This window comes from Pyrgilauda ruficollis, unplaced genomic scaffold (genome assembly GCF_017590135.1).
Source record: "Pyrgilauda ruficollis isolate IOZ18807 unplaced genomic scaffold, ASM1759013v1 scaffold88, whole genome shotgun sequence".
NCBI lineage: Eukaryota > Metazoa > Chordata > Aves > Passeriformes > Passeridae > Pyrgilauda > Pyrgilauda ruficollis.
The window spans coordinates 685,693-710,631 of record NW_024530821.1 but is presented as its reverse complement, the minus strand read 5'-3'; the positions used below and the strand labels follow the sequence as shown (position 1 = coordinate 710,631).

The 24,939-nt window shown below is 51.3% G+C and overlaps 1 protein-coding gene across 3 annotated transcripts in view; it reads right to left on the bottom strand.

Annotated features, from left to right (window-relative positions):
* The window catches only part of LZTS3 (leucine zipper tumor suppressor family member 3), a 47,417-nt gene that overhangs the window by 8,116 nt on the left and 14,362 nt on the right, over positions 1-24,939 (bottom strand). The window contains exons 1-3 of one of the 3 annotated variants that reach the window (XM_041488180.1): positions 13,422-13,797; positions 3,138-3,629; positions 815-1,645 (exon numbers count right to left, since the gene is read on the bottom strand). In XM_041488180.1, coding sequence (XP_041344114.1) covers positions 815-1,645; positions 3,138-3,590 — 1,284 coding nt within the window. In that variant the 5' untranslated portion in view covers positions 3,591-3,629; positions 13,422-13,797. Of the gene's footprint in view, positions 1-814; positions 1,646-3,137; positions 3,630-13,421; positions 13,798-24,939 lie in introns of those variants that run through there. The other 2 variants (XM_041488179.1, XM_041488181.1) reach the window with 2 other exon arrangements.

The following is a 24,939-nucleotide window of genomic DNA, read 5'->3' as shown; positions in this document are numbered from 1 at the left end:
CCTAATTAATCCCAGCTTCATTGACTTTCCATCTGGATTAGCAGAATAAGGTCGTCTTGATTCTAGAGCTATGTTTTGTCTCCGCACTCTTAATAAATTTAAAGTTTCTAGCCTGCGCATGGAAGGATTAAAATTCTTCACATGATCAAGCTGAAAAAATGGTATGTTAGCACTGGCTATACAAACAGACCTTGATAAAATGTTCTAAAAATAGGAACAGTAGGAAAAAGTTATGTAGGACTCAACAGGAGAACTAGAAAGAGGAATGTGTCTTTCAGCCTTTTAAGATAGATCAACTTATTAACAACTAAAGAAATTGTGTTACAACAGGAAATGTGAGGTAAACGTGGCTCTATCAATGTCATTCTTAGGTCAGTTGATTTTATATCTTCAATTTTAAAAAAATCAAATACCTGAAAACCGGTTTCAAGGTTCACCCAAACGCAAATGGTAAAAGAATTTAATTAAAATAGACTTAAGCCCATTTTTGGCAGGCACAAGTACCTGTGTGGAAAGACCTGTATTCCGTGAAACTGGATTTGAATGTCACGACTTGGAGTGACCAGACTGTGAAGTCAAATTATTAACCAGCACAGGAGGGTGTGCGCAAAAAAACTGTGCTTATTTTAGCTTACTTGAAATCAGCAGGCCTGCGACTCAGACAAGTGAGGTGACAAGTGCCACCTGTTACCTGGAGGTCACCAACCCATGGCTGTTATCTGTGGGCTCTACCTGGGGCATGTGGGAGGTACTTTGGGTCACCAGATCCCACAATGGAAACCTCATTCACGGCCTGTTACAACAACGCTCTTACCTCCCACTTGGTCTCTTCAATCTTCGGGAGAAACTCAGCCTGCTCCTTCTTGAAAGCCACAAATTTCTTCTCCAGCTCCTCTCGTTGCTGGAGGAGCTGTCCCATGTCATCCTGGAGTTTTTTTTTCTCCTGCTGGAGCTTGAAGATTTGGAGCTGCAGAGCCTGCTGAGCCCGCTGCGCCTTTTTGGAGACCTGCTGCAACTTGTTGGCATAGTTCTGCCTCAGGTCCTCCATTTCCCTCTCCCAGATCTTCTGCTTCTCCTCGAACACCTGGAAGATGGCCGCCTCGCTCTTGTCCAGGTTCCTCCTCATCTGGAGCACCTCCTGCTCCTTCTCCCACAGCCGGTCCTCCAGGTCCTGGATGATGTCGTCGGTGGAGGGCGAGTGGAAAGGCATCGTTTCGTTGAGATGGTTCAGTCTGTTGAAGGACGAGGTGCTCTTGCTGGAGGACCGCCCGCTGTCTGAGGTAGATATCCCGTTGTATCCCACGATGTTCTTCTCCACGTAGGTGGTGCCGATGCGGTTGATGTGGCTCGTGGAGGCGCTCATGGGGCCCACGTGCTGGCTGTAGCCCGTCCCGTAGGTGGGCAGGCTCGTGAGCGAGTTGCGGCCCGAATCCGAGAGCCCCCCGCCCTGGTTTGTAGTCCTGTTAAGGCTGCTCTTGTCGAGTCCACCCTTGGGTGCGGACGGGCTATTGCTGTTGGCGTGGTTCAAGCTCTTTCTGTTCTCTGCCATCCCGTTGCTCTGCGGCGGGCAGAGGTTCTGCATGGAATGGAAGTTTTTAGGAACTACTGGTTTAAAGGCTGAGGGTCTAACTAAGGGCTCATTGCTCTGCAAAAAGGAAAAAGGAGCACGCGTCAAACACAGCAGGAGGCTCGGTAACAGCACACAAAAGACACACATTGGCACAGGGTGGGGCTTATGCCCCTTATCCCACCTTGTTACACTTTTGGGTTGCACATGAGGGACCTGTGGTCACTCAAAGAGCAACACTTTGCTTTCCCTTCCCCCAGCTGAAAAGAAACCATCTTGACTCACCCCAAACCTGCATGATTTTTCTCTAGAATATTCCTTAGTGCTTGTCACAAGGAGGGCTGCCCCTTGCTTACCAGACCTGACCAAAACAACTCTAATTTTTGCTGATTATATTTCCGGCCTTGAGGTTGCATTGCTCTTTTGCTGAAAGCTGAATTGAACCCTTGGATTAGCAGCCCTTTGGCCTCAGGAGCATCACATCTCCCTCCTGCCAGCAGTGAGCTGTGCCTGTGGGGACCTCATGTCCTGCTTGTCCTGACAGGAGCAGGTAGGAGCTGTGACAGCAGTGACACCAGGCAAGGAACATGCAGGAGCTGCTCTTCATTTGAAATTTGTGTTTTCTGTGGCATAAGCAATGCTGGGGGACAACAGACCACAGCTGTAAGGGATTTAGAAAGGATTTTAAAGCCTTGCACATTCTTCACCCCATCAATGCACCATTAGAAACTAAATTTTCCTCAAAATGGGATTGAGTCTCCTCTACTGCAGATTGAATTTTAGCTGAAAATTAAACTGGATTAAGCAAAGGTATTTTGAAAACGCTTTTCGGGAGAAACAGAATAAGCTCCACTGAACAGGTTGGAGGCTGGAGACCAAGTGTGAGACTGAGATGGACTGCAGGGGCTGTTGGATTAACAACCCAGGAGAAAAGGCCACCAAATGCTGCAGAAATAATACTGGACACAAATTATGGAAGTCACTGGAGCAGAGCAGCAAGCAACATAAAACACTGCTGGCTCTGGGGCTCTGTTCCTCCAGGCCTGGGAGATTTTGCTCCCTGAAGCCAAAATGAGCCGTGAGGACTGGGCTGGGAGATAACGTTTACAGGGGTAGTTCCCAAGCCTTTTCCCTCACAAGGGGGACTGGGATTGGGAACAGATGCTCGTGCCTGCTTTCAAACAACAGCTTTAGGTGTCAGTGGGTGGTTGGAAACTGCCTATAAAAGGCACAAAACACACAAAACAAGTGGGGCTCAGCCGCTGGACCTACTGAAACAGGGGCCAACTCCAGCTCCCTCCCCATCCTTCAGGAAGGTAAACATCTCAGGGAAGCTGGAATAGCCAGTAACTTAAATGAGCTGTGTGTGGAAGACCTGTGGTTGTGGTCATGCTCTTGGGTTCCTCAAGAACTAACAACGCCCCTGAAAGTCATAAGAATTTTACCATCTCTACATAAAAACGTACAAAACAAAAATGAGACCATCAAGATCGCACCGATGCCCAATGCCTCCTGGCCCGTGCTTCCAGAGAAGCGCCACGGCCACCCAGCTGCTCCAGGAGGTCCTCACCTGGTCTAGTTTGCCGGAGATTGGCAAAATCTTTGGTGGGTTCCCGGGCTCTCGGTACTGGGGCGGCGGCGGCAGGTTCTTCTCGTTGTTGGCGGTCACGTTCCCGCAGATGTCCACCTTCACCTTCTCGCTCTTGCGCGCGTCGCCGTTGATGTAGAGGGAGTTGGAGACTTTCTCCGACTTGTAGGTCTTCTCCTCGCCCGAGTAGCGGTGGGAGATGTCCCGCGCTACGGAGTAGCCGTTGCGGGGCCCCTCCGTCTGCCGGCCGCTGCTCTGCGTCCGCGTGCCCACGCTCTTCATGGCGAACTCCTGCTCGTTGGCCACGCCGCTGCCCACGCTCCCCATGGCGCTCCTGGGGATGGTCTGGGAATACCGCGGGGAGAAGCCGTGGAAGTTCTCCGGGCTGGGGTAGGTTGGGTCACTGAGGACGGGCAGCGTCTCTAGCGTGGCCATGGCAGCGTAGGGGTGAGGTGGAGGCACAGCTCAGTGGCACTGGGACAAGGAGGGGAAAAAGGGTTGTTAAAGAGATGGCTTTTGTCTGTCGTGCCCGTTGCATGTCCTAGTGATGGGGTTCTCCTCTTCTGTGGGAGCTCCAGATCCCCTGGAGGAGCAGCATTCCCCAAATCCCACCCGCTGTTATCAAAAAGAGCTCCTAATCTTCTCAGTCCAAGGGTTGTGGTTCCCAGGGGAGTGAGTTGTGTGGATTTTATTAGGCACAGCTCTAAGGCATCGGTGAGACACAACCATTTGCTGTGTCCAAGCTTGAATTATTTCTGTCAGCTTTCCCAGTTTTACTAAGTTTGTGTTCCCATGGGGATGAAAGGTCTCCATCCCTGGTCCTGGCTCATACAAGTGCTCCCTCCATCACATCCCTCAGGATGACACCACAGGGTTTAAGCAACACAATTTCCATCTCTTTCGTGGAATTGTTGCTTGCCTGAACTTGAGCTTTAAAAAAGATGCTTTTGTGCAGGTGTCATGCTAAATTTTCTTTTAAATCTTTATTCCCCTTCTCCATTTGATTCTTACTTAGGCTATGCCTTGGGTTGGCCAAAACTAGGCCATGGGACATGGACAACATTCAAACAATGGTTTCAAAAGTTGTCATTCACTATTGTTGTCCTTGGGATTAATTCTCAGCTGTCTAGATGTTCTTCATCAGCTTTTACACAAAGGTGTAAAATCTTATTTATGGAAATAAGAGACCCACAACAACCTTTTTTTTTGTTGCCTCATCGAATGATGGAGAATTTGAACCTGTACCAGCCAAGGATCTCATTACCTACCTGAAGGAAGGGAAAAGTGCATTGCAAATTTTGAGTGATTGAACCAAACCTGGAGGAGCAAGGTCAGTCAGTGGCTTGTGGACAGCTGTGGCCACTCAGCTGACCACTGTCCACCTGCCCTGCTGAGTTCATTGACTCGGTCCCCATGGGACAGAATTGATGCTTTTCTTTTGTCTCAGGCACCCTCAGTTCCAGGTTTTCCAGGATAAACCTTCCTGACAGCATGGAGACTAAAGCAGGACTTAAGGGCAGCAGAAGCTGCAGGTTTCCCTGTGGATGGGATAAAAATGATGATGCCCTTTGGAGAAAGGCAGCAGTCAGGCAGGACCAGCAGGAAGGGGAGGTGGAGAAAATCCCCATTTCAGTGGGGTTCTCCCTCTCCTTGGGGTCGGGATGCTCATTCAGCCCTCCCTGAGTAAAGCAGAACTGGGTTTATTTCCCTGGAGAGCAGGCTGAGGTCTGGAGCTCAGCTCCCACGTGGTGTCTCACAGGGCCTTGCTATTTGCACTAATAATGGAATGGAAAAAGAATTAAAAAGGTTAAAGCAGGGTCTGTGCTGCTCAACTTTGCTTTTATTAAACTGCATTTCTGGAGGCTTCTCCTCCCGCTTTCCCAGCACCCTGCCCTGACCAAAGTACAGCCTGAGGGGCAGATGTGGCAACTGCTGTGCCAGAGGGAGAGGACACAGAGCTGTTGAGATGGGATTTAAGGTCCCTTCCAACCCAACCCAGCCCATTCTGGGATTTTATGACCAAAGAGCATTAAGTGAACACTTTGTGATTCCTGCTGAGGACACGCTGCAGTTTGCACCTCTGTCTCCAGCAGGTGACCTCGTGTCATTCCCTGATGAAAGTCTAAAGACCAGGCAGTAAAGAGGATCACATGAGCATGTGGGGGGATCCACCACAGCCAAAACACGAGTGTGTATTGGTCATAAGTGACAAATCCCCTGCCAGCAGCAAGAAGTGGCAGGGTCTGGTCACGTATGTGGCATGTGACATTTGGATTTTGCTCTGAGCAGCACTCAAAGGCTCCTGACCCCGTCACACCCTAAAGACACTTCCCAAGAACATCATCACTGACAGATCACGAGTGCACAATGCCCAGGGGTCGATCCAGGTCAAACCTGGAGACTTGGCTGGGCTGTGAGTGATGAGGAAGGATGGAGAACACCCACCTGAAGCTGCGCTCAACCAACGGTGCCTTTGGATTTTACGAGTCAAGGGAAGACTTTTTGTCCTCCTAATTTAGGAATAACCTGCTTTTCAGTGACTTTGGAAATCTTTATAGGCTGTGACTTCTTTTTATGGGACACCAGGCACCACGGGAGGGATGTGCTGGAAGGTCTCAGCTCCAGACAAGGAAGTGGCATTGTCTCCTTGCAGTGCTCCCCAGCCAGCCAGGGAGAAATCCAGGCTACTTTTCCCTCACTGGGTAAATTACACCGTGACATTTGCACATTTACATTGACTCTCTGAGGGCAGGATGAGGTCACTGGAAAGTTTGATCCTTCCAAAAGGGGAAAAAAAAAAAAAAAGAAAAAAAAAGGCCAACACAACAAGAAGTGTTTTCTTTGAACTGGGAATCATCCAAGAAAATATTCTGAAAAACCCCCCCCTCTTTGTTCTTAGCTTATGTTTACTGCAAACCCGGGATCTGATAAACAGAGCATACAGACAAGTGTTACAAATATGTTATTAAGGAGATTCCAGAAGTGCCAAGAGATCCCTGACAGTACAGCTTTGTTTGCCAAAAAGGGCCATTTTTTCCCAAAAACAACAACACTTGGGGTTGTATCTTCTGGCCAGCTCCAGTTCCCAGTCAGGTTTTACACTGGTTGTTCCTCAGCCGAACTGTGAAATCAAATTTTGAGCACAGGAATAATGTTGCCACGCTCCAGCACAGAGCAGCAGAGTCTTTTTTTATTCCTTCCAGGTTTGGGGAAATGTGTGACTAAAAACTTCCCCAGGACATTTCTTCTCCTAAAATCTTATCATCTCTGGGGCAAGAGGACAAGAGGGGATGGCTTCAGGCTGACAGGGCAGGGTTATGTGGGATATTGGGAAGAAATTCTTGACTGAGAGTGGGCAGACCCTGCCCCTGGATCCCTGGAAGTGTCCAAGGGCAGGTTGGATGGGCTTTGGAGTAACCTGGGACAGTGGAAGGTGTCCCTGCCCATGGCAGGAGGTTGGAACTGGATAATCTTTAGGGTCCCTTCCAAACAAAACTATTCCATGATTCCATGAGAACTGCCTCCCTCCCATGGGAGCATGAACTGAAAGTTCATGTTTGAACTTTTCACAGACTTTGTTGGTGATTCCCAAGGGTGCTGAGCCTGTCCATGAGCACAGGGAGGCTGAGGGAAGCCAGGTTTTGCCTTTACCAGCATTTCATTCCCAAGTCCATCCTTTAGGAGGAAAGCAGAGTCACCCTCGAGCATGGCTGGGTGACCTTCTCTGACCAGGGACACTGGGAATCCACACACTCCTCCCCATCCCATCCACCTGCAGTGGCCTCTTGGCCTTTCCTGCCATATCCTCGCCTCGGAGACAGCAAAAATTCTGATGCCTGATGCAGAAAATCTGGGGTGAAATGTCCTTTTCCCCAGCTTTGCCAGGCAAACTCTGCAAGTCCACCTCTTACCAAGGTTTCCAGCCATGCCTGCAGCTCCAGGACATTCCTAGATGTTATTGTAAATGCAGTGATTTGTAAAATAACAACTGCATCTTTGCACCCGCTCCACCCAAACCATTCAGTGAACGCCTTCCAGTGAGAAAGAAGAAAAATTGCTCTGAGATAAGCAGCTGAATGGTTAACTAAGATTAAATTATGGAGGCCTGGCTCTGTTGCTGCCTGAGGAGTTAATTGTTAACACTCTCCTAACAAAGGCCTTGGAGAGACAGACACACCTGGGCACCGTGCCACGGGAGAAGGGAATCAGTCATCCCTTGGGCATGGAGAGCTCCAGCAAAGAGCCCCAGAGCAAGGCAGGGCTTGGCACATGTGCCCGTGCCAGGCATGTGGTGCTGGCAGCACGGGCAACAAAGGCACCTGAAGGTCAAAAATTCCCCCTGTTGCCAACTGTGGTAACAGGTGTGCCCCTGACCTTCATTAGTCAGGTTTGTTTGCATCGGTTTTAACGAGCCAGAGCAATTACTGACACCATAAACCCTGCTCTGCTCTGTTGTTTTTGTAGGGGTAGAGCCCACACCTGCCCTGTGTTTACAGCTCAGCTCAGCTCGGCTCAGCCAAGCCAAGTTTGTTGGCAGCACTGCCAAGGGGTTGGTTTGGTTGGAGGAGAAAAAGTCACCGTGTCCTGGGGTGGTGGAACAGGTTGGAAAGGGTGGAAAAAGAATGGCTGTGATAATTTCAGCTTCATCCAGGAAGAGATACGGGGTGGGAAGGGAGGGACAGGAATGGGTTAGCAGTGAAGACACAGACCCTGCAGGGAGCAAAGCCACCTGTGTCCAGTGAGGTGTTAACAAGCCCGGGGGCAAAACCACCACTGAAACCCAAGACTTGCACTTGTAGAATCACAAAATCACTGAATTGTTCAGGTTGGAAAAACCCTCTAAGACTGTGGGGTCTAAGTGATCCCACAGCACTGCCAAGGCCACCACTGACCATGTCCCCAAGTGCCACATCCACATGGCTTTTAAATCCCTCCAGGGATGGGGGACCCCAACACTGCCCTGGGCAGCTGTGCCAGGGCTGGACACCCTTTCCATGAAGAAATTTTCCAAAATATGCAGTCTAAACATCTCCTGTTTAGATACTATTCCCTCTTGTCCTCTTAGTTTCAGCTGCAGGTTTCAGTCACATCCCTCTTCCTCTCCCTCATCACATCCTCCAAAAAGGCCACTCAGCTACTGCTCTGCCTCCTGTGTGTCACAGGCCATCACTTGCCACCTCCTTGTGGCCCTGCTGGTCCCAAACCTGGCTGAGAGCTGCTCCACTGGGATTGATTCCAGAGGCAGGGACAGCACAGTTCCCCTCCCACCTGGCTCCAGAGCCCCGGCACCTCCTGTTCTCCTACACCCTGCTCAAGTTGCTCAGTCTGAAGAGGAGAACAGAATGAGCTTTTCTTGTCTCTCACAGGCATTTTTTCCAGCTCTCAAGTAACTCTTGTGGCTCTTTTCTGCACCTCCTCCTACTCTTTCCCTCCATCCTGGCTTGGTGGCTGCCAGGTTTTCTTCTGCCACTGGAATACAGCAGGAACACACTTGAACCTGTCTGCAAAAACATGCAGATCTCCAGCTTTTCAACCACAAGCTTTTTCCACAACCAAAAGCCAAATGAACTCAGAAAAACAACGCCTGCTCCTTCCCCAGGTCACAGACCTCTCTTTCCCCATTAATCCCTGCACTGCAGATCTTTTTGTCCCAATTCAGAGCTAAAAATCAAACTCAGGAAGGCAGGCTGGAGGGTCAGGTAGTGGCAGATTCTTGCAGTCACCCTCAGACACCCCTTGGGCTGTGGGGCTGCTGTGTATCTGCACATTTTCCATCCTTCTGTGCAAAGGATTTATGGTTGGATTTACTTTTGGACACAATCCTGAGTAACGTGCCCTAGGGCACCCTGCTGGAGCAGGGAGGTTGGACTTGGACTGCCCAGCATGGCAGTCCTGCCTGAGAACATCCAAACTGGGAATGTGGGGACCACCCTGTCCCTCTGTGACCCACCCTCACTTTCCAGCTACCCCTGGGAGCACTGAGGGGTCTGCACAGGGACCTGCAGCATCCTCTGGATAAGTGGAAAGTTCCAAGCTCAAAGCCCTCAGCCCTCCCAGTACAAACCCATTTCTGGGACAGGAGGGTCACACTTTGCTTTCCTCTCCTGAAGAGAGGGGGTGGCAGGATTAGGGGCAGGCAGGTCCAGGTTTTGGGGGCTGCTCTTCCCCAGGCTGCTGTGGGAAATAAAAGTGAGCCGGCTTAGAAACATTTCCTTTTCCTTTCCGCCTGCTAATGAGATAATTACAGCCTTTTGTATTCTGGGAAACTACTTTCTCATTATGGGGGCCGCATCAGCTATTTACATAATAAGGCTGAAACAAAAGAGATGAGATGAAAAGACCCAGGCGGCTCTTGGGGGAGCTCTGTTGAGCTGCCCGGCAGGATGACAGATTCCTGCATCCCCAGAGCTGCTCTGGTCTGGAGTGGGTGGCAGCACTTGACTCAGGATGTCCCCAGCATGGGATGCTCCTCAGGACCAGATCATTCTTAAACCACTCACTGCAGTTCCTGATGCCAAAGGGGTTGGGAGGGTGGCCACGAATCCAGACCCACATCAAGGGGTCCTGTCAGCATCTCTGGGGCTCACAGTGGCACCACCACAGGATGTTTGGTACCAACTGGCCTGTCCCAGTTTCCTCCAGCTGTGGTCAAGGGACATTCTGGGTACCAACCTGTCCCATCCCATTTCCCATATCCCATTTCCCATATCCCATATCCTATATCACATAACCCTGTTCCTTGTTTCATTTGCTGACCAAAGACATTCTGGGTACCAACCTGTCCCATCCCATTTCCCATATCCCATTTCCCATATCCCATTTCCCATATCCCATATCCCATATCCTTGTTCCTTGTTTCACTTTCTGACCAAAGGACATGATGGGCATCAGACTGTCCCAGCCCATTTCCCTGTCCCCCCAATTGGCCGAGGGATGCATTGGTTACAAACCTGTCCCATCCCATTTCCCATTTCCATTTCCCCATTTCCCATTTCCATTTCCCATTCTCATTCCCCATTTCCCCATCCCCCCAGCTGGCCAGTGTGTGCCAACCTGTCCCACCCCATGTCCCAGTTCCCTGTCTCCCCAGTTGGCCAAGGGATGCATTGGTTATAAACCTGTCCCTTCCCATTTCCCATTCCCATTTCCCATTTCTTATTTCCCAGTTCCCATTCCCCATTCCCATTTCCCATTCCCCATTTCCCATTTCCATTTCCCATTTCCATTTTCCATTTCCTATTCCCATTCCCCATTCCCATTCCCCATTTCCCATTCCCATTCCCCACTTCCCATTTCCATTCCCCATTTCCCGTTCCCCATTTCCCATTTCCCATTCCCCATTTCCCATTTCCTATTCCCATTCTCCATTCCCATTCCCCATTTCCATTCCCCATCCCCATTTCCCATTCCCCATTCCCCATTCCCCATTTCCATTCCCCATTCCCATTTCCACTCCCCATTCCCCATTCCCCATTCCCATTCCCCATTCCCCATTCCCCAAGCCCCATTCCCCATTCCCATTCCCATTCCCCATTCCCCATTCCCCATTCCCCATTCCCCATTCCCATTTCCCATTCCCATTTCCCATTCTCATTTCCCATTCTCATTTTTCCCATTCCCCATTCCCACCCCATTCCATTCCCCATTCCCATTCCCATTCCCCATTTCCCATTCCCATTCCCCATTCCCATTTCCCAATCCCAGCTGGCCAGTGTGTACCGACCTGTCCCACCCCATGTCCCAGTTCCCTGCCCCCACAGCTGGCTAGGGGGACACTGGCTACCAAACTGTCCCTCCCACACGCCAGTGCCCTGTCCCCCAGCTGGCCAGGGAACTCTGAGCACCAAACTGACCCTGCCAGCCTCGCCACCGCTCTTCCCCAATAAAGGCCCCATTGTTCCCGACCAAGCCTGAACAGAGCAGCCTGCTCCACCTTCCCTGGCCAGTCCTCCCACTCTGCTATCAGTTTTCCTCCCTCAGTTGCTCGCCGTGTTTAAGGGACACAGTCCACTGCCACCCTGTCCCCATCCCCCAGGACGTGGCAGGAGGGGGAATCGGGGCGAAGCAGTCTGCACTGTGGAGCACACAGCCTTGGATCTATGCCCTCCTGCTTGTCCCTCCTTCCCTCTCAGCTCCCTGAGGGTGTTCCTGGAATGGACACCCTGCCACAGCTTCCTGGAAACCTTTTACTGACAGTGAAATAATCAGTAAATCAATCTGGGCACGGCTATTGCTCATCCTGAGCAAGCTGCTCCACCTATCCCAAGCCCACCTCCTCCATCCCAGCTCCTCATCTCTGGGGGGTTTCATCCCAGTTTTAATCCATAGGATTTTCTGGATCTGAAAAAGCAGGCAGAGTGGAATTAAAAGCCAAGCACCTGGCAGGCCACGCCAGTCTTGAGCTGTTCCAGTAAGGGAAGAAATCAGAATTATTCAGGAGGCTGCAGCGAGGTGGGCAAAGCCCCAGAGAAACCTCGGCAGGTGACATGGAGATGTGACAAGGTACATTTGTACAGTCCCAGGGAGGCTTTTTTGTCTCATCCTTGGAGGTTTTCAAGCCCTGAATGGACCAGGCAGGGTCCACCAGCAGCAGGATGGCCTGGAGGGCTCCTGGGGTCCTTTCCACCAGGAATTATCCTGCCATGGAATTTTTTACACATTGGATATCCACCAGCCTGGCCAAAGTCCTCATCCTCAGGGGGATTTTTCCCCCTTTTCCCCTTCTGCTCTCAGAGCCCTGGGTTTGGATTCAGGCTGGCAACCTGCAGGATGCACCTGAGGGCAGACAGGAAGGATTTTCCATGACCTGCCTTATCTGTGCCCATCATCCCAAGGGGCAGCAGGACAGGATGGTTTCAAGCTCAGCCCAAAATGCCATCCCAAATCCCGTGTGTCCATCAGGAAGGGTTCATCCATGGTCTCATCTGTGACCCTTGTGACTGCCCCCAGAAGATAGCCAGGGCCAGCTGTGTCATTGTCCCCAGTGAGGTCCTGATGGCAATCTCTGCCCAGGAAAGCACCAGCTTTGGTGGCACAGGGAAAACTCCCTGGATTCCCTCAGTACAGGACAAGGGCAGTTTGATGGAGCAGCCTCAGTGCTGGCTGCACCCTTGAGGGTCTGGGATGCCCCATGCCATGGGCTGGACTTCTTGGGGTCCTCCCAGCCCTGTGTGCCTCAGTTTCCCCTTGTTAAGGGGCTGCCAGTGGGATCCAGGGTGAGATTTCCCCACCCTGAACAATCCATCTCCGTGCACCCCACCTCTGCTCTGACCCCCTGGTGCAAACAGCCCAACAGGTACTTCCCATCCCTAAAAAGCAACTGGAAAGGGTCTCACCAGCTCAGCCCTGCACTAATACACTGAATTTCCTTTGGCAAGGTGGCTGGAGATGAGGTGATGCCAGCTGAGCCCGTGGGACTCCCCAGCACAGAGGATATGGGGAAGCTCCTGGTCACCACTGAAAGTGTCCCAGCATGGAGCTACATCCCTTGCCTGTCTCCCCAGCATCTTCCTGAACATCCTCACACATCCCCACACCCCAAATCTCAGGGATCCCAATGTTCCAGGGTCCCAAATGCCAGGAGGACCCCTCTCTTTGTCACCAGCCCCCCCTGCGGACGGGATATTGCAGGGGGGGCGACCCAATCCTGCTTTTTGGGATGAGCCATCACCCCCAGAGCGGCTCCACGGAGCCGTCCCCACGAGCCCTGCCTGGCTCTGCCATCCCCAAACCTCTGTCCCCGCAGGAAGGACAAGGAGGGGACCCGCCACCCGCTGCCACCAGCCGCCCACGCCACCAGCCCGGCCGCGATTTATCATTAACTCGCCCAGAGGAGTTTCTTGGACGCGGAGCCAGCCCGGGAAGGGCTCGCTCCTCCCCGGACACCACGCTTGGAGCAAACCCCCGTGGTGGGTGCCTTGTCCCCACCGCTGAATTAGCGCTGCTGAACCGGAGCGATGCCCTAAAATCCGCCGGGGTGCAAGGTCTGGGTGCTGGGGGTGGGGGTCCCAGCTGGATCCAGGGGGGTTTATAGAGGGGGAAATCGCAGCTTTCCCCACCCACCCCTCATCTCTGACCCCCGCGGCGAGCGCAGCCCGGTGTGCCCCCCAAAAAATGAGCTGCAAATCGTCCCGGCAGCTCAGCCCTGCCCTAAATCCACCGCGAAACCCTCGCTCCCTGCCCGGCCCCAAACAAAGACACCCAGCCAGAGGGGGAAGGAGAGGAAAGCAAAGACCCCACAAAAAGCCCGCACCCCCCGGGATTTACCTGGACAACCCAGGGGTGCATCCCGCAGCTCCCCATCCTCCGCCAGCCGCCAAATTCATTGTTTGCCTGCGTGGTATCCCGGGAAAAAGTCCAAAATAATACCTGAGGAGAGCAACCTGCTGCTGGGCTGGGGCCAAGGGCTGCCCTTCGCTCGGTGGGATTGGCCACGGAGCCCGCAGCAGCTTTTAACTCTTTGTGCCCACCTCCGGCAGGGCTTTGGGAAGGGATGGCTCCGTCTGCCCCAAAGGGGAATTCGGGGCTGATGGTTTGTTGTAGCAGAAATGGGAACTTTGGGGTCAGACGCTGGGTTTTCCAAAATAAAGATTTGGAGTTTGCCTTTGTCTGTTTTCAGATGGGAATTTTGGGGTGTGATGGCTTGTTTCTGTACAAGTAGGGGTTTGTGGATTTCGGAGGTTTTGGGGTTTGATCAAATAGGGATTTGTGGATTTCAAAGGTTTTGGGGTTTGCTCAGACAGGGATTTGTGGATTTGGAAGGTTTTGGGGTTTGCTTAAATAGGTATTTGTGGGTTTGGAAGGTTTTGGGGTTTGCTCAAAGAGGGATTTGTGGATTTCAAAGGTTTTGGGGTTTGTTAAATAGGGATTTGTTGGTTTGGGAGGTTTTGGGGTTTGCTCAAATACAGATATGTGGATTTGGGAGGTTTTGGGGCTTGTTTAAATAGGGGTTTGTGGATTTGGGAGGTTTTGGGGTTTGCTCAAATAGGGATTTGTGGACTTGGGAGGTTTTGGGGTTTGCTCAAATAGGGATTTGGGGTTCAGAGACTTGTTTTATCTCAATCAGGGAATTTGGGGTCAGACTGTGTGTTTTTCTTCAAATGGGAGTTTTGGGTCTGACAGCTTGGTTTTGCAAAGAGAAAGTTTTGAGGCTCTGACAGCTTTTTTTTTGCTTAACTGGAATTTTGGGATCTGACTGTTGGGTTCTTTTGTTTTAATATTTTTTTTCTCAAATAAAGAATTTCAGACTCTCAGAACTTGGTTTTCTCAAATGAGGAATTTGAGATTCAATTTGCTCAAACAGGGATCTTAGTATCAGACAGCTGGGGTTTGGGTTGCTTTTCAAAGAGGGAATTTTGGGGCCTGATGGCTTGGTTTTGATCAAATCAAGATTTTGGGACCAGGTAACTTATTTTGGCTAAAGGGGAATTTTGGGGTCTGGCAGCCAAATTTTCCTCAAATAGGGATTTGGGGTCTGACTGCTTGTTTTGTTTTTTGTTTGTTTTTCAAAAGGGGATTTTAGGGTCTGGGGGGCTTGTTTGGGTACAAATAGAGATTTGAGGCTGGGCTTTTTCCAAATGGAATTTTGGGGCCTGACAAATTGGACTATTTTTCAAGATTGCTCAAAACAGCTCACTTTCACTCAGATAATAACTTTGGGATCTTTCTATCAGGGACCCTCCTCAACTTTCCCATCCTTCTGGGGATGCTTCCCAGCTGTGTGGCTGAAATGAAAGGCTGTGAAGAGCTCTGAAAGAAGGGCAGAGAACTGGACAGGTGGGATGGATGGGGTGATGCATCCATAGAATGGTTTGGTTTGGAAGGAACCTTAAACCCCATCTCATTCCAACCCCTGCCGTGGGCAGGGACACCTCCCACTATCCCAGGCTGTCCCAAGCTCCATCCACCTGGCCAAAAGCTGGATGTGGATGCTGTTCTCTTTCCACTCCATCATTCAGAGCAGAGCCCTGGTGGCACAGGATGGCCCAGAGCTCCTTTTCCCTCTTTCCCAGCTGCCAGCGCTGCGGCAGGAGAGCAATCAGGCTTCCCATCGGGGGCCATCCAGCCTCAGCACTTACTCTGGATTATTTGCAGTCGTGGAGGGAGGGAAATAAAGCCACACAAAGCTACCACTTATTTAAACACATTTGCTCAAGTGAATTTTCTGTTGGCAGGATGTCTGGGCATCAAAGGAGTCGCCGGTCGGGGCCTCGCAAACGGGGCCGGTGTTGGTGGGCAAACAACAGTGAGAGCAGTAAAACAGCAATAATGCCAAAATAATCAAATTCGGGTTAATGTGCATTTAAACCAGGGCAAAACGCACTGCTGGGGTGCACGGGGAAGGTGTAAATTATACCACAATGCATTCCTGTGGAGATTCAAGCTTGTAATTTTGCCCTTAAGCTCCAGAAGCAGAGAATTCTGACAAATAGGCTGGTGTGGGGATGCGTGTGCACCTTGGGAGCAGCCACACAGACAGAGAGCCCTTTCCATCCCTCTCTGGCAATGACCAGGCTGAGGAGCTCTGCTGGGACGTGGATCCTTCCCAGCAGTGGGATTTGGGGAAGCTGCCCGAGCACAGGAGCCTGTGGCTGCCCGGCAGGAGCTGCAGCAGTTCCAGGTCTCACAGGAGACAGGCAGTTTCCTGACACTGCAGCTGCAGGAGGCTGTGCTCATGCTCCCTTTGGGAGCTGAGTTATGTTTTAGCACTCCCCACAGATGAATAAATCATGATAGCAGAGACTTTGGAGAAGGCTGGAAAATCCAGGATAACCCGTGCTCCTGGCGCTCTCAGGAGGGATGTAAACCTTTGAACCCCCAAATCCTGTTTCTAACCCAGGAACCTCTCTGCCTGCTCCTGCAGAGCCCCTCCATCACCTCTGAGAGCCAACAGAGACCCCCAGTTCTCACCCAGCACCCCTTTGTGCCAGGGCTCCTGCACAGCCAGCAGCACCCAGGCCACCGTGTTCCCCTGTCCCATGGGACACAGCCACCAGGGCTTGGTCTCAGCCCTTTGTGGGGTTTGTCCTTCTCTGCTTTGCTCTTTTTGGGTGGCCGTGGTCAAACTGTGTCACCCAGACCCAACCAGCTGAGGTGACCTCCAGCCTGGGACTACAGGGTTGGGTTCACCCACCTAAAAAACTTTCCCTACCCAGCCACGATGACCTTACTCTGTCTTGGGCTCAGGCTTTGAACATCCACCCAAAGCCTTCTTCCTCTTGAAGAAAGGAAAAATTTACTCTTCCAAAGTCCAAACTTTTTGTTCCCATGTCCTTCTGTTTTCTTTTCCCTTTTCCTTGCAGCCCCCTGGGATTTCCATTCTCTTGGAGCTGTTTAATTTCTAGATCCCCCAGCTCTCTCAAGTGCACTTTGCAGGGTTGGTTCAGTGCTCTTTGCACTGAGCAGAGAAGGAGGAAAACATCAGCTGCACTGAGGTCTGAAGGAGCATCATGGGCTGGGCCATTCTCCAGGGAACAGGGGTGGAAAGCCTTGATGTGGGGGTGGAGATGGGGATGGGAGCAGAGACAGCAGCTCCCTGCACTGGGATTTCTTCCTGGAAACCTCTGGGGAGCTGATTTTAGTACAAGACATCCCAATGTGAGCAAGAGCCTCTCTCCTCTCTTCGCCCAGACTCTTTTATTTAGAGGGAAGATAATTTTCAAATTGAGGAGCAGAAAAAAACCCTAAATAAGGATACCCTGGCTGTTGAACAGACTTTGAGGCCATGAATGAAGTGGCACCTCCATCCCAGGATGTCTCAGTGCCTTGGCTGGGCAATGCCAAGGTCTGGTGTTGAAGACAGTTCTAAATTTGTGCTGGAGACCTCCAGAGCTTCCCAACCAGCACCACAACAACTTAAACCCAGCTCAGACCTCAGCTGTGAACTGACTGTGCCTGTAGGTGCTTGACACCCATCAGGCTGGGCACTGATACCAGAATTCCTGCAGCACCTCCTTGCCAGGCTCTGCTTGAAGCCCTTCCCCCTCTCTGTTGTTAAAGCAGAGATTTCCAGCCCTGTTTTCAGAGGAAATACCTTGTTTTCTGTGACAGCCAATGGGTGTGGAACATCCAAGGGCTTCCCTGTGTTTGTGGAGAGATTCTGCCTTGCCTGATGTGTTGAGTGATCACAGGGACCACAGCCAAACGTGCAGGATGGGGCTGGTAGGGGAGCATGACTACACCGTGCCAGGAAATCCAACCTTTCTGCCGGGAATGCTGATAAAATCCCCAGCAGCCTGCACAGCCTGAGCAGGCTCTGTGGCTGAGCTCCCAGAAGAAATGGCACGATGGCACCCAGAGTTTGTTTGTGCAAGAAGAAACTGGTTATGTGATCAAAGAAACCTTCTCTGCACCTGGGGGTTCACCAGCACAGGGACATCCCACTGCTCTGGAAGTTAAAATGCTGGGAGAGGCTTTTCCTGCTCATTAAGTGGAATAATTTGAGCCTGTGTGAGACCTCCTCATACCCACACAGAGCTGGGGATGGGAGAGGACCTTCTCCAAGCTGCCACGGGGGGTCTTGAGGCTGGGTTGACCCCAAAAAGCTGGGTTGATGCCAGCTGCTGCAGTGGGGGACACTTTCCATGTCCAATCCATGACATCTGCCTGCTCAGCTTGAGCCAGCACGAACAAGCCAAAAGACTCTGGTTTATGTCATCCAGAGGGATGGTTTCCTATTCTGGAAAAAACATCCCTGCTGGTATAAGCTGTCTCCTCCTGTAGCAGCACAGAGCAGACAAAGCCTCGCAGTGCTGGCAAGCCACAGCCTGGTGCATGGGCCAGCTCTTCCCATAAATCAGGAGAGGCTGCTGCATCTCCACCTGTGGGTGCTGAAAGCCCAGAGTGTGTGCTGGGTGTCCTGGCCACGGGATTTGGGTCAGGTCTGAGCTGCCTGCAGGGAGGATGTGAATTCTCAGGTTTCCCAAATAATGTCTAGACCAGAGAATTGTGGAATCATAGAGTCATGGAATGGTTTGGATTGAAAGAGACCCTAAAGATCATTCAGCTCCAAACTCCTGCCATGGGCAGGGACACCTTCCACTAGCCCAGGCTGCTCCAAGCCCCATCCAGCCTGGCCTTGGACACTTCCAGGGATCCAGGGGCAGCCACAGCTTCTCTGGGCACCCTGTGCCAGGGCCTCCCCACTCTCACAGGGAAGAATTCCTTCATAATATTTAGTCTAAATCTCTCATCTTCCAGTTTAAAACCATTCCTTATGCATCAGGTTGGATATTAGGAAGAATTTTTTCACAGAAAGACTGGTAAAATGTTGGAATGGTGCCCGGGGAGGTGGTGGAGTCACCATCCCTGGGTGTGTTTAACAAAGCCTGGATGTGACACTGGGTGCCAGGGTTTAGCTGAGGTGTTGGGGCTGGGTTGGACTCGATGATCTTGAAGGTCTCTTCCAACCTGGTAATTCATTCCATGTGTCATTCATTCATTCATCCTTGGGTGATTATCCAGAATGAAGGAAACAAATCTCCCATTCACAGTCCCAAAGCATCAGGCCAGGCCTAGCAAAAATAAATTGGAGCAAACCAGCTAGCAGCCAGGAGGGTCAGATTAACACTGAAATCACCAGGTAGTCAAGGATCCTGCTTGGAAAAGCCCTCTCTGTCCATATCAGGAATTAGGGATTTGTCACAGCCCCCTTAGCTCAGGGTGGGAGGTGTTTTCCAGGGAGGAACAGGCTCGGGATGAAATTGTGTGTGCTCATGTTGTCCCATCTATCTCCATCTCCATCTCCACCTCCTTCTCCATCCATCTCCATCTCCATCTCCACCTCCATCTCCATCCATCTCCATCTTCATCTCCATCCATCTCCAATCTCCATCTAACTTCTTCGCTATCCATCTCCATCTCCATCTCCATCCATCTCCATCTCTATCCATCTCCATCTCCTGCTCCATCTCCATCTCCCTCTCCTGCTCCATTTCCAATCTCCATCTCCAATCTCCATCTCCATCTCCATCTCCATTTCCAATCTCCATTTCAAATCTCCATCTCCAATCTCCATCTCCATCATCTCCATCATCTCCATCATCTCCATCATCTCCATCATCTCCATCATCTCCATCATCTCCATCTCCAGTCTCCATTTCCATCTCCAATCTGCACCTCCATCTCCATCTCCATCATCTCCATCATCTCCATTATCTCCATCTCCAATCTCCATTTCCATCTCCAATCTGCATCTCCATCTCCATCTCCATCATCTCCATCATCTCCATCTCCAGTCTCCATTTCCATCTCCAATCTGCACCTCCATCTCCATCTCCATCTCCATCTCCATCTCCATCTCCATCCCATCTCCATCATGGCCAGCCTCTGCTCTGGGGAAGAACTGGTGGCTGAGTGACCTCAGCAGAAGCAGAGGCATGAGAATCCTCAAGTCTTGGAAAGATCTCCTGAAGGGGCAGTGGAACACCGAGCAGGAAGCCTGGAGCACCCCTGTGGTGGCTCCCAGGCCTCTCTGGGTAGGACACAAGGTTGACACAGTCCCTTTCCAGGCCACAAGGACCCAGCTGAGGGATTTGGCTGAAATGCCACCTGAATCCTCGACCACCTGATGGCCCTGGACTGCTGGGAATTTGGAATTTGCAGTTAATGAATGACCTGAGTGCCACAAACACATCCCCCAGGTCCTGCCTCCCTGTGGCTCTTTGTCCTCAGAGGAATGTGGGCATTCCCTGCCCTGAGGACACATTCCTTTGCAGGCACTGGCACTGACCCATGACTGGAAACCAGTTTCCCTGGTGGGTGAACCAGGATTTTGCCTCAAGTTCTGCTCCAGCCACCATCTCCCTGGCTTCCTTTCCTTTAGGCTGTGTGGCCAATTCCCCCATTTCCCAACTCTCTGAACTCTGCGTCCCAGCCACTGAGGGATTCAGCCTCCTTCATCTCCAGGCTCATCCTCCTCAATCCATGCCCTGCCTCGGATGCCACGCAGAGAAAAAAAGAAGGAAAAGTCTTCACAACCCAGATTTGCAACTTTGGTGGCATCAGGATGGCCCAGAACTCAGAATCACCCCTCCGCATCACATATTAATCCTTAAAAACAGCAAGGAAAGATCCAAGTTTGGCCAGGAAGAGGGATGGAAGAGGGTGGGAGCACAGAGCCAAAATATGTGCTGCCTGTACAGGGTGATGCCTCCAGGCTGCTTACCAGCCCTTTTTCCTGAATATTTGTGTCCAAGGCAGGGTTTTACTGGTCATGCCAGGAGATTGTGTCCCCCCTGAGCAGCACTGGTGGTGAGGGACACCTCTGTCCTAGAGAAACCCAGGCTTGGACCTCAGTGGACTGTGGGCAGTGGGACAGAGAGACTTCGAAGTGACAAAATGGAAAACCTCAAAGAGGAATCACAGGCAAAATGGAAAAGCTCAGAAAGAATCCACAGGCAAGATGGAAAATCTTGGTAAGGATCCACAGGCAAAATGGTAAACCTCAGAAAGAATCCACAGGCAAAATAGAAAACCACAGAGAGGATCCACAGGCAGAAAGGAAAATCTTGGTAAGGATCCACAGGCAAAATGGAAAATTCAGTTAATCCTTAAAAACAGCAAGGAAAGATCCAAGTTTGGCCAGGAAGAGGGATGGAAGAGGGTGGGAGCACAGAGCCAAAATATGTGCTGCCTGTACAGGGAGATGCCTCCAGGCTTCTTACCAACCCTTTTTCCTGAATATTTGTGTCCAAGGCAGGGTTTTACTGGTCATGCCAGGAGATTGTGTCCCCCCTGAGCAGCACTGGTGGTGGGGGACACCTCTGTCCTGGAGAAACCCAGGCTTGGACCTCAGTGGCCTGTGGGCAGTGGGACAGAGAGACTTTGAAGTGACAAAATGGAAAACCTCAAAGAGGAATCACAGGCAAAATGGAAAAGCTCAGAAAGAATCCACAGGCAAGATGGAAAATCTTGGTAAGGATCCACAGGCAAAATGGTAAACCTTGGTAAGGATCCACAGGCAAAATGGAAAATTCAGAATGGATCTACAGGCAAAAATCCCTCTTGTGTTGGAAGCATTTTTGGCTGTGACCATACTTTGATTTTGCCCTGTCAGGAATGACTTTGTGGATCACCTGGGACATCCTCCTGCATTCTGGAGCAACCTTTGGAGCAACTCAAGTGTTTGTGACCCACCAGGCCTTCACCCTGCAGGGACAAACCAGCTTTCCTCTGCAGTTTTCTTGTATCCTCAGCATCCCCAGCCTGTTTTTGGGAGGGTGCTCCTCCACAGTAGGAGGATGGAGCAGTTGGCTCCTGGTCCAAGCCACAGGAGATGCCAGGGATGGGGGAAACCTGGCTCCAAGGTGACCTCCTTCCAGGAAGAGGGGCCTTTTCCTTTTCCCAGCCCTGCCATCATCTCCTGCTCCTTCACGGAGGGATGATGGACGGGGAAACCCAGGAATGGCATTTCTCTGGAGCTGCCCTTGTGCTCCCAGCTGGCCTGTGGACCTCACCCATCACCTTCTGAACCAGCCACGGGTGAGGAACAAAAAGAAGGAGTCGAGGGGATGGGCCAGGGAGGGAAAATTTCCATAGCTGCATAATAAAGGTGATTACATAAGGGCATCCTGCGTCATCTGCGGCTGGCATCTCCGGAGAAGTAATTACATCTGCACCACACATCTAAAGAAAATATTATCACATTGGCTTCCAAATTCTATAATTAGCTCCTGCAAGATGTGTGCCAGGGGCTTTATCATCCCGTGTACGTTGGCTTCAGAGCCAGGCACAGACACAAGGAGGTTTTTTTTCATTTGCCAGCTAGGAAAATATTTGGAGTTTAGAGTGGCAGCTGACCTGAGTCCCCCTGGAAAGGGCAGCTCTGAGGGTTTGAAGCAGTGTGTAAGGAGTGAAATATTTTCCTGGTCTCCCTCAGTGCCTGCCAGGCTGTGGGGATCCAGCAGGAGGGCAGGAATGGCAAAGCCAGAGCTTGGCTTTCCCTCCTCCTTCAAGTACTCTTTGATTTCTGCCCTGATGCTCTGAACCCTTTTTTCCCTCACTAAATAAATGACCTGATTTGCAGGGAGGTGTTGCCCTCACAGGTTCCTGGGCTCTCTGCTCTGTCATATAAAACAAACCCCTTTTGCTCGCCCAGCTTTGGACTTCAGAACCAACTTTGGGCTTTGAACACTTCTCCCTTCCCTCCAGATCCTCAGCAAAGGGAAAAAAAGAGACTTTGAAATGGAAGCAGAGGCTGCAAAGCTCTTGGTTTGATGGAGGGCTTTTCATGTGGAGCTGGAGATGGCCACGGGACAAGCTGGCAGCACGAGGGACACGGCAGGGGCAGGGATGGATGGGAGGATGAATTTGGTTTCCTTCTGTTTTCCATTTGCTCATAACCAGCCTGGGAGCCCTGGAAAGCGCCAGCAGCTCTGCTGCAAACAAAACACTGAGGAGATTTCTCCACATCTCCTCCAAAGAAGCTCCTCCAGCAATTACTTCAGCTGGGAAGTGGGGCTGTGCACGACCAGGAGAGTGGGAGGGAGTGCCAAAATCCCCAGGGCTTGGTGAGAAAACGGCTGTGTTGTGTGTGTGAGAGCGTGTGAGTGTGAGAGAGTGTGTGTGCAGCTTGGATAAACCATCCTCAAGCGGGAAAACATCCTCTCTGTGCTGGCCTCGTGGAGTGGGGTGGTGACAGCTCCTCCCTGTTTCTCAGTTTTGTGTTGTTTCCACTCAGAAGATGCAGAGAACTGGAGGATGGGGAGAGAGGAGGACTCCAAAGCTCAGCAGAGCCCTCATTTAGGGCCAGATCTAATGAAACCTGTGAGCTGCCCTGTGAGGATTGAATAACCCAGGGCACACGAGGTGGGACCTGCCCAAAAGACCATTTTGCATTTTGCTCCTGTTCACCACCAATCCCAGGAGCTGCTGGATGTGTCAGTGATCAGAAATGGTCTTTCCAGGAGAGGAAAACCCAGTCAGAAAGCAAGCATGGAAAAAACCCATCCATGATGTCTCTACTGAGATATCTCCAGCCCCTCTTGTGCTTTTCTCCAACACCCTGTGATTGAAATAAAACCTTCCTCCCAGTCAGCCTGAGGATCATCATCACAACTGAGTCACAGAATGGTTTGGGTGGGAAAGAACCTTAAAACTCATCCCATTTCCAACCCCTGCCACGGGCAGGAACACCTTCCACAATCCCAGATTGCTCCAAGCCCTGTCCAGCCTGGTCTTGGACACTTCCAGAGTTGTGACAGCCACAGCTTCTCTGGGCACCCTGTGCCAGGGCCTGCCCAGCCTCACAGGGAAGAATTTATTCCCAATATCCCATCTAACCCTGCCCTTGTTCCCCCACATCCAAAGTCCCTCTGCAGCTCTCTTTTAGCCCCTTTAGGTACAGACTTTGTGACTTTTTCTCTGCTCACCTGAGCTTTCTTTTTTGATGGGGCTCCCCAGAATGTGGGGTTGCGTTGTGTGGCTGCATCTTTGGGGACAAAAAGCTGCTGGCCTTGCCCTTCTGCCCTCACCTTGCTCATGTCTGGTTTTCACTGTTTCCCTCCCAGTGCTCCTGGGGAACACTTAAAAAAAACCCAAACAACCTCTTCTTTGGGAATTTTCCCTCTTCAGCAGCAGTGCTCCAGGGAGAAGGTGGGAATGATACCCCAGTGACACAGCCCTGGGAGGGAGAGGGGTGGAGAAGGGTGGTGTGGGAGCAGGGAGAAAGGGAAAGCAGCTTTGTCAATGATTTGCAGGAGAGAAAACGAGCTCCTGTGTGCTTTGGGTGGTTCCATGGTGAACATGGGGGTGCTGGGGAGGGGCTGGGAGCACAAACCCTGTGAGGAACCACTGAGGGAGCTGGGGGTGCTCAACTTGGGGAAAAGGAGACTCAGAGGTGAGCTTACCACTCTCTACAATTCCCTGAAAGGTGCCTGTGCTCAGCTGGGGCTGGGCTCTGTCTCCAGCAGCACTGACACAACCAGAGCACACAGCCTCCAGCTGCACCAAGGGAAATACAGGTTGGATATCACAAAAATTTTTTTATAAAAAACGTGATAAAGTTCTGGAATGGCTGCCTGGGGAGGTGGTGCAGTCACCAACCCTGGGTGTGTTTAACAAAGCCTGGATGTGACACTGGGTGCCAGGGTTTCTTGAGGTGTTGGGGCTGGGTTGGACTGGATGGTCTTGAAGATCTCTTCCAACCTGGTCATTCTGTGATTCTGTGAATTCTGTGAGTTCTGTGAATCCTGTGAACTCTGTGCTGTGTCAGTGCTTGGTTTTGATGACCTTTAGAGGTTCTTTCCAAGCTCCACCATTCTGTGACTTGATGTTCCCAAAGGAATGCAGCAATTCCTAGCTGGGGCTGTCCATCCATGCTGAGCCAGCCCAGAATCTGTGGCCTAAACCCAGACAAAGATTCCTGGTGCTTTGTGCAAGGATTTGCCAGAGGAGAAGGCTGCAGCACCACCTGCTCTCTGCACTCCTCAGCTTTCCTCTCCTCCCTCCTTGAGCTCAGGGAAGCAGAATTCCTCAGGCGTGCATGGAAAATGGGCAGCACTTGTGAAACAAGCACCAGAGGAGCTTGGCACATGTTCCAAGCTTGCACTTCATCTATTTGGGACAGAACTCACCCTGGCACAGCGTCCTCATTAATTTCTCTGAGCTGGGAGCAATCCCACGCCGTTCATCTCACCTGTGCTGCTGACAGGGACTGCCGTGGGATCTGCCTGTGCAGACACCAGGAGGATTCCCAGCCTTTTTCCTCGGTAGTTTTGGGGGTTTTTTTTTAATGAATCTGTGCTGACAAATTGCTCAGACATTCCCAGGGGGATCTGCAGGAGCA